This window comes from Neovison vison, chromosome 3 (genome assembly GCF_020171115.1).
Source record: "Neovison vison isolate M4711 chromosome 3, ASM_NN_V1, whole genome shotgun sequence".
Classification (NCBI taxonomy): domain Eukaryota; kingdom Metazoa; phylum Chordata; class Mammalia; order Carnivora; family Mustelidae; genus Neogale; species Neogale vison.
Genome location: NC_058093.1, coordinates 134,099,965 through 134,112,887, shown reverse-complemented (window position 1 = coordinate 134,112,887; position 12,923 = coordinate 134,099,965). Strand labels below are relative to the sequence as shown.

The window sequence follows — 12,923 nt, the reverse complement described above, 5'->3', positions numbered from 1 at the left end:
TTAAACTTTATTTGACTAAAGTCGTCTATCATGTTTGATTTGCTTCTGTTGAACCATCCTTGCATCCTGGAGCTGAGTCCCACCTGATCAAGGTATATGATCTTTTTAATGTGCTGTTGAATTGGGCTTGCTAAAATTTTGTTGACAATTTTTGAATCTGTGTTCACTAGAGATACTGACCCATAGTTTTCTTGTGGTGTCCTTATCTGGTTTTGGTATCAGGGTAATGCTAACTTTGTAAAATTAACTTTGGGAGTGTTCCATCCTCTTCAAATTTTTGGAAGAGTTTGAGAAGGATTGATATTAATCCTTCTATTAAATCTTTGGTAGAACTTACCAGTGAAGCCAATCGGTCCTGGACTTTTATTCGTTGGGATGTTTTTAGTTACTGAGTCACTCCTACTAGTAATCTGTCTGCTCTGATTTTCTGTTTCTTCACGATTCAGGCTCAGTGGGTTATATATTTCTGGAAATTTAAATGTTTCTAGAAGTTCTGCACTGGGAAATTTTACAATTGAGGAATCACTGTTCAGAGACTATCTGCAGCACTTTAGGTCAACTGTGTGCTCAACGGACTCCCATAAAGCCGCCCTGGATTTTATAACCACCAATATCCTCTGTTCATCTCCCAAACCTCATTTAAAAATAAATCTTATGTTTATAAGGTTTATACATAAACCTTATGTAGCTTTTTACCCATTCATGCACTCATTTTTTTAACCCAGTCATCAAAAACTTCAGGTCCTGTGTGACTCCTAGCCTATTAGACCTTATATTTTTGTGTGGGAGAGAGATAATAATTTTGTAATTCCAGACTAACGAGTGGAAAGACAATGTTTTATCTCAATTCTATTTGGTAGTTCTAGTATTAGAAGTAATTGCATTTTAAATATAAATCTGATCAGTAAAACCCACTATAAATAAATATGTGTTTAATAAGCAACAAGTAGTTTGTAGTTTTCTTGGCTTTCTCTTCTGATGACATCCTCAAATGGAGATTCCTTTCAGTACTCTACCAAATTCTACATGCAAAGTACAGATTCAAATATAATAACTGGTAGTTGACTATAATACAACACACAATATTTAAGACAACAGAGAATAAAATGTTTGCATCTGTTGCTTTGTAAAGGATAAGAATGGTGGGTAGGGTGTTTGGAAGCAAGATTAACATTCAAGAAACTATAAAATGACATTCATATGGAAAGAACATGAAGAATTAAGTATATGTTCAAGTAAAATAATTCATATTATTCATTATTTAAATATTGAGATTGAGGAAAACAGAAAAATCACATATAATATTGATTGATTTCTTCAAAGCAAAGCTAATAATTCAAGGAATGCTTCAGGGGGGAACCATCTACACTCAGTTGACAGAACAATGGGATATTCCTCTATCTCCATATAAAATAACATTTCTGACAATAGCTGACTATTGTTCTCTTGGCCACTTAGCTTGCACAGAAAGGAATAAAAAGTGCTTATTGATTTTAGTATGATTCCATAAAATGCCTGAACCCAGACTGGCACTCCCACAAGTACACAGATTAACTAGGTTGATATATGCATGAACCTTGAATTGCACAGCAAAGAGATCTGTGCTAGTCAAATACCATACAGAACAAACCAAGGTTTTGTGATGTCTGCTGAATCAACCACAGTCTTGTGGCCACACTGATGCCATGATGCAAAGACTGTGTTGCACATACTGCAATCTCCTTGTGGATCCACTCTCCAACTCTACATAGTAGAGTATCTCATAATAGAGTACTTCCTCCTCCTATCAAAAATCCCACCCCTTTGCTCTCAATTAGAGCCTTTGTCTCACATCTAATGGATAGAAACAAGCACTTATTAACTGGTTTCTTATCAACCAAAGTGTTAACTTAACCTGAATCTGTCTCCTCTATTATTGCTCTAGATTCCATGGGTCTTTTCCTTCTCAAGAATAGTTTTCCATCAGTTATAGCCCCCTGATTTTCTTCAAAAATCCTCTTCTTTTGGATCATTGCCTATAGTATATAACTGTGCTTTTAAAATTCCCATCCTAGTAAATGCTTAAATAATAATGATAAAAAAAAATCCTATTTACCTTTATCTCTCTCTACCTAGTGTCCACATGTCTATTTTCTCTCTGTAGTATAATATCTGTTAAAGTTGGCTAAATTCACTGTAACCTCCTCTTCTCCATCCATTCATGCAATAGAATAATCTCCAAAATACTGCAGTCCCATTAATTCAACTGAATTTCTCTCACCAAAATCACTAGGAGCCTTCAACTTGCCAAATCAAAATCACTATACTTTCTTCATTTAATTCAACCTCACAGCAGCATTCCACATAGCTGGCAGACCTCTTCCTTTGCAACATCTATTTTCATGTCTTTCTATTTTTCCTACATCACTGGTCAATCTCAATCATTCTAAATTACAAGTCAATCCCCTTTTGCTTAACAGTCAACTCATCCTGTACGCTTTTCTCTTTTCTACATACATTCTCTGCCAAGGCATCTCATCCATGGCCATGCCTAAATGCTTGCTATTTGACAATAACTCCCATATTAATAATTAATATATGCAATCCTCTTCATACTGTATGGGAACATTTTCCTAGAACATGACATGATTGGACTCTTTGTAAACAACTTCAAATATCATCTAAAATGTCCCACTTCCTCCAGTCAATTAACATCATACCTTACCCAAAATTAACACTTTCATACACACAGTATCAAATATCACCTTATTTAAAAATAGTTACTGCTTGTGTGGTATAACTAAAACATAGGTTTCATACAAGCAGTTACCTCCAAAATTACATTTCAAAAAATATTCTAGTAAATGTTAGGTCCATAATGTATGCTATTTAAGAAAAAAGAGGAGTAGGAGGAGGAAGTCAATGAGGAGGAGGAGGATGGAGTGGAAAGAAGAAATGTTTCACTGCTTAGCTACCAAATAGAACAATAAAAATGTGTCATTTACATCTAATGGTTATTGGTCATGATACATATTCACAGTCGAAATTGTTTATGCTATAAAGACCTATGTTCTGAACACATGTAGAAAGAAGTCTTTAAATTGCTTCCTGGAACCTCTGGCACAAATAATACATTGTATGTTAATAAAAAAAATTTAAAAAATAAATTGTTTCCTAGAATATTAAAAAACAAGAATCAGGAAAATATACAACGGAATATACATCTTAGATTTGGTGGCTAATAAATCAAATGTTTAGGCAAAGAAATTTTGATGTATGTTAGCATAATTTAAAATGGCCATATGGAACAGAATTTATCACACTTAAGTAAATTTTATTAACTTAATTTTAATATATATTGAGCTATCAAAATTTTCTGACTCAGTGAGTGAATAAATTTTGCATAGCCACACCATAATTTCCTCTCTATTAGAAAGACATTTCTGATTTTCAATGCCTTCAGTTCTTATAGCTTATGGAAAGCACTTGCTTCTATATGCAATATAATTAAAATATTTATAAAAGTAACATTGGAATTGAAAGGAACTTTGAAGATAAATACAGTTGCACAGAAGTGTTCAACCACTTTGTTTTTAGTCTTTATGTTCCATGATTTCGATGCAGAGTCTTTGTGTCTTAAAAATTGGTCTTCTACTACTTAAATATCATATTTTTCAGGATGATCTTATGTGTTTTTAAGATACAAGATTATATCCTGTTTTGGAAAATGCATTTTTATAATGGAGAAACTAATAAGTGAATAAGCTAAAGAATTTTATAAATCACTAAAACATACATTTTTTAAAAAGATTGATCTGTCAGAGAGAGAGGACAGAGGGAGAGGAGAGACAACATGAGCGGGGGGCGGGGGTGTCAGGCAGAGAGAGAGAAGGAGAAGCAGGCTCCCCACTGAGCAGGGAGCCCAAAGCGGGACTCAATCCCAGCACCCTGAGATCATGACCTGAGCTGAAGGCAAACACTTAACCAACTGAGGCACCCAGGCATCCCTAAAATGTACATGTTTAACCCTTTTTTCTATTGCCTTGAGGAATGAGATATTTTAAGAAGACAAATAATGTATTAATATACAGTACTATTGTTTACAAAATTTAAATAATCATCTAATTTTTAAAAAATATTTTACTTAATATGTTTGTAGAAGGAAGTACAAGTGTTGAACTTTAAATAATTCACTTCCAAAAACATGAGCTCAAGATTTTAAATCTGTTGTCATTGTTAATATATCTTTGATGTAAATTTAATATGCAATACCTTCTGGAGACATCTCTGGTACAATGGCCTCATAAGGTTCATCTAGGAATTTGGGTTCATTGTCATTGATATCCGAAACTCTGATGACAAACTCAGACTCGGGTTCCACAGCCCTTCCGGTAGTGCTGTCTATTACCTGGGCTCTTAGAGTGTAGAGGGATCGTTCCTCTCTATCAAGCTTCTGGACGGCATATATGTCACCTGTTCTCTCATCAATGACAAAAATACTTCCAGCTCCAGCTCCCAAAAGCTTGTACTGGAAAGAGTTGTTTCCATTGTCTAAATCAGATCTTAGCTGCAAGTGCAAAGAGGGATAATTTAGTTTCCAAGACAGGTTTAAACGGACAAATCAATTTTAATGATTTTATTTTCATGTCTGTTAATTCTTCCCCAAGTTAATAACTCCATGTAATTTCCACGGTATATTAAATCAGGTGAAATACTAATTTTAAGATTAAATTCTATCATCAGTCAGAGAAGTCTGAAATTTCAATGTAAATCACTACATAGATTTCATTACTCTAAATAGATTATTCTAATTAGAAACTATAGTAATTGGAAAACAAAGTACCTTCCATAAATTCTGCACAACAAAATTGGTTCAAGTTTACTCTATGACTATATTCTTGGTTACTAAAACCGTACTCTCAAATATTTATATTAGATTGGGATGTAGAGACAGATAGGAAGATAATAATCTAGGTAAATTTGAACAGTTATGTTTTATCTCTAGGCTAAAAACACATAGGAAACACTGAAAATATTACCAGGAAAATAAGAAAGCATGTTGAGAAGATAATGAGAGCCTTACCCTTCCTTGTTGGCATTTATAACATAACATAAAATCTACAAGTTGCTTTATATATGATTTCCCAATAAACCCTCATAACATCGTGTGCTATATATTATTGATACAATTATTTATATAGAGAAAGAGAGACTGAAAATTTTTCAAACTTTCGCAGAGTCATGGTTTTTATATTGGTTTATGATTTAGACAACAGGTCTGTCTGACCCCAGAGCTTCCACTGTTCTGAATTAGATCTATTGCTTTGCAACAAATTCAACTCAGTCCTCAAATGCATCTTTTCTTCTTGTGCCCTCATTATTTTTATTTTTTAAAGGCAAAGTAAATTTGTTCATTCATAGTGTTAATGGAATTTTGAATTTTATATATAAAAATAAGGGTTATTATGATATAGGCAACATTGGTTGGGTTCTCATACCTAAATTATTTTTACATAAAGAGAAGAAGTATGCCATAATCCCTTAATTATTGTGAATCCATAGTTGATTCATCATTTATGAATATGTCCTTCTTCGAAGTAAGAGCTTCCCTGAAAATTTACAAAGCTAACCAAAGAAATAAAATTTTAAACCAATTCATAACTTTTCTGATAGCTCAAGGTACAATGGACTAATTAATATATTCCTCTGTGACTGGGTAGAATATCTGAAGATATCTAAAACAATGAATTTTAATAATTTTAATAACATGTTGAATAACACTACTATTTATTGAAAGAAACAGATTGGGAATAATAATAAAGAGATAATAAAGTTATAGCTCTTTTCATCTGATAGCTCTTCATTACTCATAAGATAAAACAGAAGTTTCCATGACTTACTAATAAGAAACTGAGGGAAACAAATGTCCTTTCCAACAAGTATATCAAATGAAAGTAAAGGATGGCTATGTTTTTCAAATATCATTTTGATACAGTTTGAAAGTTTTATTAAGTATTAGAATGAGATGATAAATCAAATTAGGTAATGAATAAATGTATTCCAAGTATATATGCACAGTATAATTTTCATGGATCAGTAAGCCTGATCTTTTTAAGAGATATATATTTACTTATATTTTTAAACATCAGCCTCTTAATGTCACAAAATACACAAGTTAAACACATTTTAATTTCATGAATTCCATATTATGATATTTTCTGTATTTCTATTCAAAAATATTTTTTTCAATTAGGCAGTTACTATTGGTTTGGCAAATCAATATGCCTTTAATTTTTTACTTAATTGTGCTTTCCAAACTTAATCCCTGTTAACAAATAGTTCAAAAAGAAAGTCATCTGGACACATCAGCTACATTTTATTTTTACCAGCTCTTTAACTACAGCACCTAAATATTCATTATTACTGTCTTTTAAACCAGTTATCTGTATGTTATTTAAGACTAATGACATTGTTTTAGGCGAAAACATCTGTTAGGATACTTTTGTAAGTATTTTCACAGAATGAAAAAAATAGGCAAAATCAATCACGATGTGAAAGCAGGCAACAGGAGATGTGCCTGGAGCACGAAAACAAAAACTAGAAAATGTGACAGTCAGCCAGGGAGCTAGTCTCTGCTCTGATTGTACTGATGCACTTCCCTGTAGAGCCTTATTCACTAAAAGTCACCAGCCTCTGTTAGTCTGTCACCCGGCTCATTGATGGGAGAGCATACGGGGCTCTGTGGAGTTCACTGTGAATGTGGCTACAGAGACTCAGTTAACTAGCACACGCTTAACCAAGGACCTCATCTTTGCCATCCTGCCTCTGATTTACCTGCAGTCATCTTCGAGAATAAAAATATGTGAAATTGCCTCAAAGCAGGCACACACACATAACACAAATGTTTGAATTCTGTTTGCCTAAGATCCTAACCTGAGCCTTCGGTTGACTATACACATGTACATTTGCTGGATGGGACAGATGAACTCCTTTGGAATCTGGACATCACGCTAACGCTGCAGCTCTCCTGAAAGGGCTAGGAAAAGGGAGTTAATGAATTTTGAGTGCTTCACCCTTTGGGCCCAATTAAATTTTAGTGCCAGTTAATTAGCGGTTAAACTTATTTCAGTTCATTCATCTAGAGAAAGATCCTTACAGAAGAGGACACGGTATTGTAATTACCTCTGTTTTAAGTAAATTGAATAATAATAAAAACCAAAAACATAAATAGGGAATGTTCTATCTCATTAGGGAAATTTTAAAAATATATATATTCTTACAAAAAAGAAAAAATAATTACTCTTTATACTTCATAATCAAATGAAGTGTGTAGGCGCTTGAAGCTACTTAGCTGTAAAAGGGTTTGGCATTAATCTGCTTCATGAAAAATTAATGATGGGTAAATCAACACCTACTGAGCATAATAGAATATCAGACTAAATGCTGTTGGTAAACGTTATTATTCTCAGTGTGGTTGCTTTGATCCATTACCAAAAATAACACCATCAAATTTCCAGATGTTGATAAATGAGGGCAGTATTTTCATAAGGGAGACAAAAGTAAAATTTGAAAGTCAGAGCTTTTCTTCTTCCTCAAGTTTTGCAAATATTTTAGGTGCTTGAAAATCTGAAACAATTAATTAGGCTGATGTCTGAAGCTTTCTAAGGGTTCCACAGAGAAAATGTAGAATTACCAAGTGACTTAAAACTTCCTCAACCCATCCATTTAGAGTTCTTAATGTTATTTCCTGTAACACTTTCACAAAACCAGTACCTGGCCGATGTGATAATTAGTCTCGTTCCTTTCCTCTGGTACAAAAAACTGGTTCCACATCCAACCACGCTTCACTCGGAAGTGAGAACCCATGGGGTGCTCAACTTCCTCCGTTGTAGAGATTTCTGTTGCTGTAAAGCAAGGCCATATGAGAGGAATTCCCAAGATAAAAGGTAGCAAGAAGCAACAATTCATTCTGCTCTTTGGATTCCAACCGGTGTTGTTTGGAGGAAAGAGTAGTTGCAAACAAAAACCGTATGTTCCTTTATAATCTTTTTAAGTCTTAGGTTTCTTTCATATTCCTAAGGAACAAGAAACAAACAAAATTTAAATAAAAAAATAACACTTTCTCACATGATTGCTACAGTAAGGGTACAACTTCTGCATTCATAAAAACAAAACAACAATACACACATAATTTATCTTCTAAGCTGGTTATATTTTGTTATATGTTTGTTATATATATTTGGTTATAGCTCAGCAATAATTTGAATGGTATAATTAAAAACTTCTGCTCAAGCATCGTCCATTTTAAGCTATAGCCATAAATCTGCCTGAAGGCTGAAGAGTTGGTCTGGCAATCTCATTGATTCACAGGTGACACTGAGATAGATGTTTTTGGTTTAATTTAACCTGCTTACATCTTCTATTCTATCTCGGTAAAACTCAACAGTCGAGCCAGGGGAAAAAATGTGATCTTTCTCCTTTTTCTAAATAGCAGTAAGTTTCCTAATCCAATTTCCCAAGTTACAGTATTAGATAAACAAAATGACAATTCAGTTTGAAATCTGGGGGATTTAATAATCAGTTATATTGATGTTATAAAACACTCTGTGAATAGAAAACCCATGCAAGATATTTGCCATTTTACATTATGAAAGATACGAAAAGAAACGTTTTTCATCTTAACAAAGAGATTGTTATTTTTAGAAAATAAATACAAAATATAGTGCCAGGGTAAATATGGCTGTTTATAACATAGATGACAGAGATAAAAGATAGCCTCTATTATCAAAATACTAAAAAAGAAACTTCAACTATGAATTTTACATGTAAAACTTTCCATTTAACTGATACTTATTATACCAACTCCTTTGAAATGACTGGTAATTCTCACCCTTAAAGAAAATTGAATAGCTTTGCATTTACCACATTGACAAAGCACTTCCATATAACCAAATTGGATTTGTTTGTTTGAGACTCACGAAGACAAATAATTTTGTCAGGTATGTAGTTTAATACTACATGATCAACAGAAAAGCCAGAGTCCCTGTGTCTGTTAGGAGTTTTCTTTATGATCTCACTTTGAATCTTCTCCACACATTTTTGAACAACCACCGAGAGATATTTTAGTTCTCTGATTCTTGTTAGAAAAAGTCCTTAAAAAACACCTAATTAAGAAAGAACAGGTTGTCATAAATGGGGATTTTGTGGTGCCTCTGAGTTCCTTCAAGCAGATGTTTTCTTTGTTATATATTTTCTTAATGAAGGCCATGAAGAAATTCAACTGAGGTGAAAATTAAAGATGAATTTCATTCTTAAGAGTTGAATATCTGAAACTTAAATGTTTGTTGTTTAGAAATTGCTAAAATATACCTTTTGATAGCCAGTAAATAATGAAAATATTCAGAATAAGTTCAGTTTCTTAATGAGGAAGTTATTTTGTATAAATATAAAAAAAATCACTAACAGTGGTGTGAAGTGTAAATTACAATGTTGGGAAGATGCATTTATATCAATTTTATATTATGATATTTTCATTCATCTCGGAGAAAAGTGAGAGGTTTTAGGGAAGATACTGTTTTAGATTAAAAGTTATTTAAAACACACAAGAACAAATGTAAAATAAAGACATTGCTTAGAACTTAATTTGTACAAACATATTTTTAGGTTTACATTTTTTATGAATTTGTGGCAATCCAATATGATAATTCAGTACCTTGAGATGACAGAAAATATTGTGGATTTTGTTAGTTATAGAAGTTTCTTTGTGGTTAAAAATAAACCTACTTTTGATCATGTATACTGAAACATTTTGGTGTCTAGAACTTTTTTAAAAACATTTCAGAAATAGTAGGAGCTCAGGTAAAATCATTGAGGCAAAGGCTTGATAATTAATTCTTGAAATTGGGTCATGAACATTTGCATAGCTATTATTTTATTCTTCACTTGTGTTTAAAATTTATAAATTAAAACAACAACAAAAATAACAATTTATTTAGTATTTTTAAAATCCATATGGTGTACAAAAACCACTAAATAATTTAATTTAGTGATGCTACTAATGAGAACTCACACACACACACACACACACACAAACAGAACCCCTATATGGTGCTGATGAAACTGAAAAACTGGACAGCCATTTTGAGGAATAGTTTGGCCAAATCTACTGTATTTAAAAATTAGTTGAATATATAAACTAACAGCTTTTTTTTACTGCTTTATATCTAGAGATATTCTCAAATTTTTCCACTGTGAAGCAAATATAAATTGGGTTAAACAGAAATATATATATATAGAAAAATAAAGTTTAAATCACAGTACTATATGATACCAATTACAAAGTGTTTTAAAATTACAAGATGATGCCATATGAGACTGTTGTCATACATAAATTGTGTAAAGGAAGTCTAGAACAACAAAAGTGATACACAGTATTTATTATGGTAATTACCATGCTAAGTAGGAAGAGAAATTAGTTTAAAGATTAAAGTTTAGAAATATGTCTCATTTTTCTCCCTCTAAACAATCTCAAGTAAATATGTCAAATAATAACACTCATTAAATCTGGGTGATTTTTCTACCATATGTTAGATTTTTTTTTCAGATAAAGTACATGATTGAAATATTTTGCAATTAAATTTAAAATTAAATGTTAAACTATCATTACTTTATAATCCTAAGTGATAAAACATATAGGAGACCCTTTTATTTGAACCTCTTAATATAAAGATATAAGAATGAAATGGTAGCAGTAGCTATTCCTGAACTATGAAATATTATGGCTTTGTTTATACTTTTCTAGATCCCAAATTGTCTATAATGGTCATACATTTCAGGGTAAGGCAAAATGTTTCAAATAATCGTCCACTTCTGATTGAAGAGTGTTGACAGCTGTCAGCAGTGCCAGGCTGAGAAATATTCGGGGAGAGTCTGGGCTAATAAGGAAAAATGCTATCAATTAGTATGTCTGAAATGGGCCCTAGAGAAACAAGCAGTGGCATTTCCACCCTCCATCTCCAATCCTGTCAGGTGAATGTATGGATGAAAACTTGCATAATATTTCAATATGGGCAAAACGCTAATACTGTGTCTCATGATGATTTGTTTAAATTTAATCTCATTGCTCATAACTAGGCATATTTATAAATATTAAATAAAATGCAGTGTGAACTACATTTCCTTACATATCTTGAAAATATATATATTTCAAAATATATAATGTATAAAAATTAAGTGACATTGCTATTAACACAAAATTACAAAATAAAATAATATTAATATCTGAATGCACTATTATAAAATACATCAATATATTATGTTCAAATAGGATCACATAATTTTAATATCAAAATCTGTACTTTCTCTAATGTATTACGTTTACATATGAAGAAATTTGTATCAAGACATTTTAAGTGACCTGTCCAGTAGCACGTAGTTATTTACCAGTGGAAATAAGACTGGAAATCTAATCTTAAAGGCATGGTGTGTTCACTGTGTCTTACTGAAGAAGGAAAACATGTAGATGTCTAACGCAGTCCATGGCACTTGTCACTGATAGTTCGCCTTATTTAAATATACAGAAATTGCATTTGAACGTCTGGACCAGTCTTGAAATTAGATATAATAAAATGTTTTCTATTATCTCTGTTTAGAACACATTTTCCCCCCTGTTCTAAAGATTCTTGAGGTTAAAAAAAAAAAAAAAAAAAGCAAGAATGAGTCAGAACAATGGATTTGGTGTCTGTATGGAAGAAGATAAAAGTTGTAGCTCGGAAAATGTGGATGGGTTAAATAGAAAAACTTAATCCTATTTGCGATCTTTTTAAAAATCAAGTGAAACTTGGCAGCCTCATAGAATGACAGCATCCATAAAGGCTATTAAATGGCTTTCTCAGAACACTAATAGGAAATACAGAAAGAAAGGCTCATGGATATAGCTCGTATACATAAGTGAGAAGAAGCTGTACCTCCAGACGAAGATTTACATTAAACCATGGGCCAACTCTTTCTCCGTAGATGTGGAATGTAAAACATCTTTCTCTGTCCCATTTATATGCATTCGTTAAACATGTATTTTACATATTTACTGGCACAAATAAAAGCTCTGTGCTACAGCTAAAGCAATATAAGGTCAGAGCGTCTGTGTAGGAGCTCCTCAAGCCCGCATTGGCTTTACGGCCTTCCCTATTCACTCTCTGCTTGATGTCCTAGGATGGGGAACAAGGGCCATTTCATCCCTGGGCTGGCTACTGTGAACTCTGTTTTTGGCAGTTGCAGAGGACTGTGGATTAATGAGGATTGTGCTCAGTGCTAAGCACTGACAAAATTGAGCCTGAATGTGAAAATATTCCCCAACGAGAAGAGGCATATTCCAATTGATGAAATACCCATTGACAAAATATCACTTTAAAAAATCTAGTATCCCACATTTTTCCATCTTCCACAAGTTACCCAAACGTGATTTCTCATTATTTCTAAGCTAAATCACTACATAGCGCTGTATTGAAGATTTGCCTAAAAGGCATATCCTTCATTATATGATGCCCACGCATTAATCAGTATGGGACTTCATTATATATTGCCGTATTAGTAATGATTTTAATTTGGCCACTGGATGTCCACACACTCCTTACACTTAGTTTTCTTGTGTGATTGCAGTCAAACCTGTAAAATATATTCTTTAGGGAAATCTCCTTTTCTCTTAATGTTCTTGTGAAAATATATAACGTAGAAAAATAAAAGGAAAAAAAGAAAAATAAAGTAATACTTTGTTTCTAAATACTTTCTAAAGCAGTATTCTAATATCACTTCATTATCCCAGGAGGTAAACCCACATATATTTATCTATGCTTCTGGTTTCACTCCGTAATTTAAAAACACCAGGAATTCCCTGAATTCTTTAAATCTATTCATTTGGAGAGATACAGAAAATTGGTCTCACGGTT

The 12,923-nt window shown here is 32.6% G+C and overlaps 1 protein-coding gene across 2 annotated transcripts in view; it reads right to left on the bottom strand.

The window, feature by feature from the left end:
- CDH19 (cadherin 19) overlaps positions 1–12,923 on the bottom strand; it is a 111,732-nt gene that overhangs the window by 63,633 nt on the left and 35,176 nt on the right. For both annotated transcript variants that reach the window (XM_044242838.1, XM_044242837.1), the window contains exons 2-3: positions 7,753–8,054; positions 4,252–4,546 (exon numbers count right to left, since the gene is read on the bottom strand). In XM_044242838.1, the coding sequence (XP_044098773.1) occupies positions 4,252–4,546; positions 7,753–7,947 (490 nt within the window). In that variant the 5' untranslated portion in view covers positions 7,948–8,054. The remainder of the gene's footprint in view (positions 1–4,251; positions 4,547–7,752; positions 8,055–12,923) is intronic.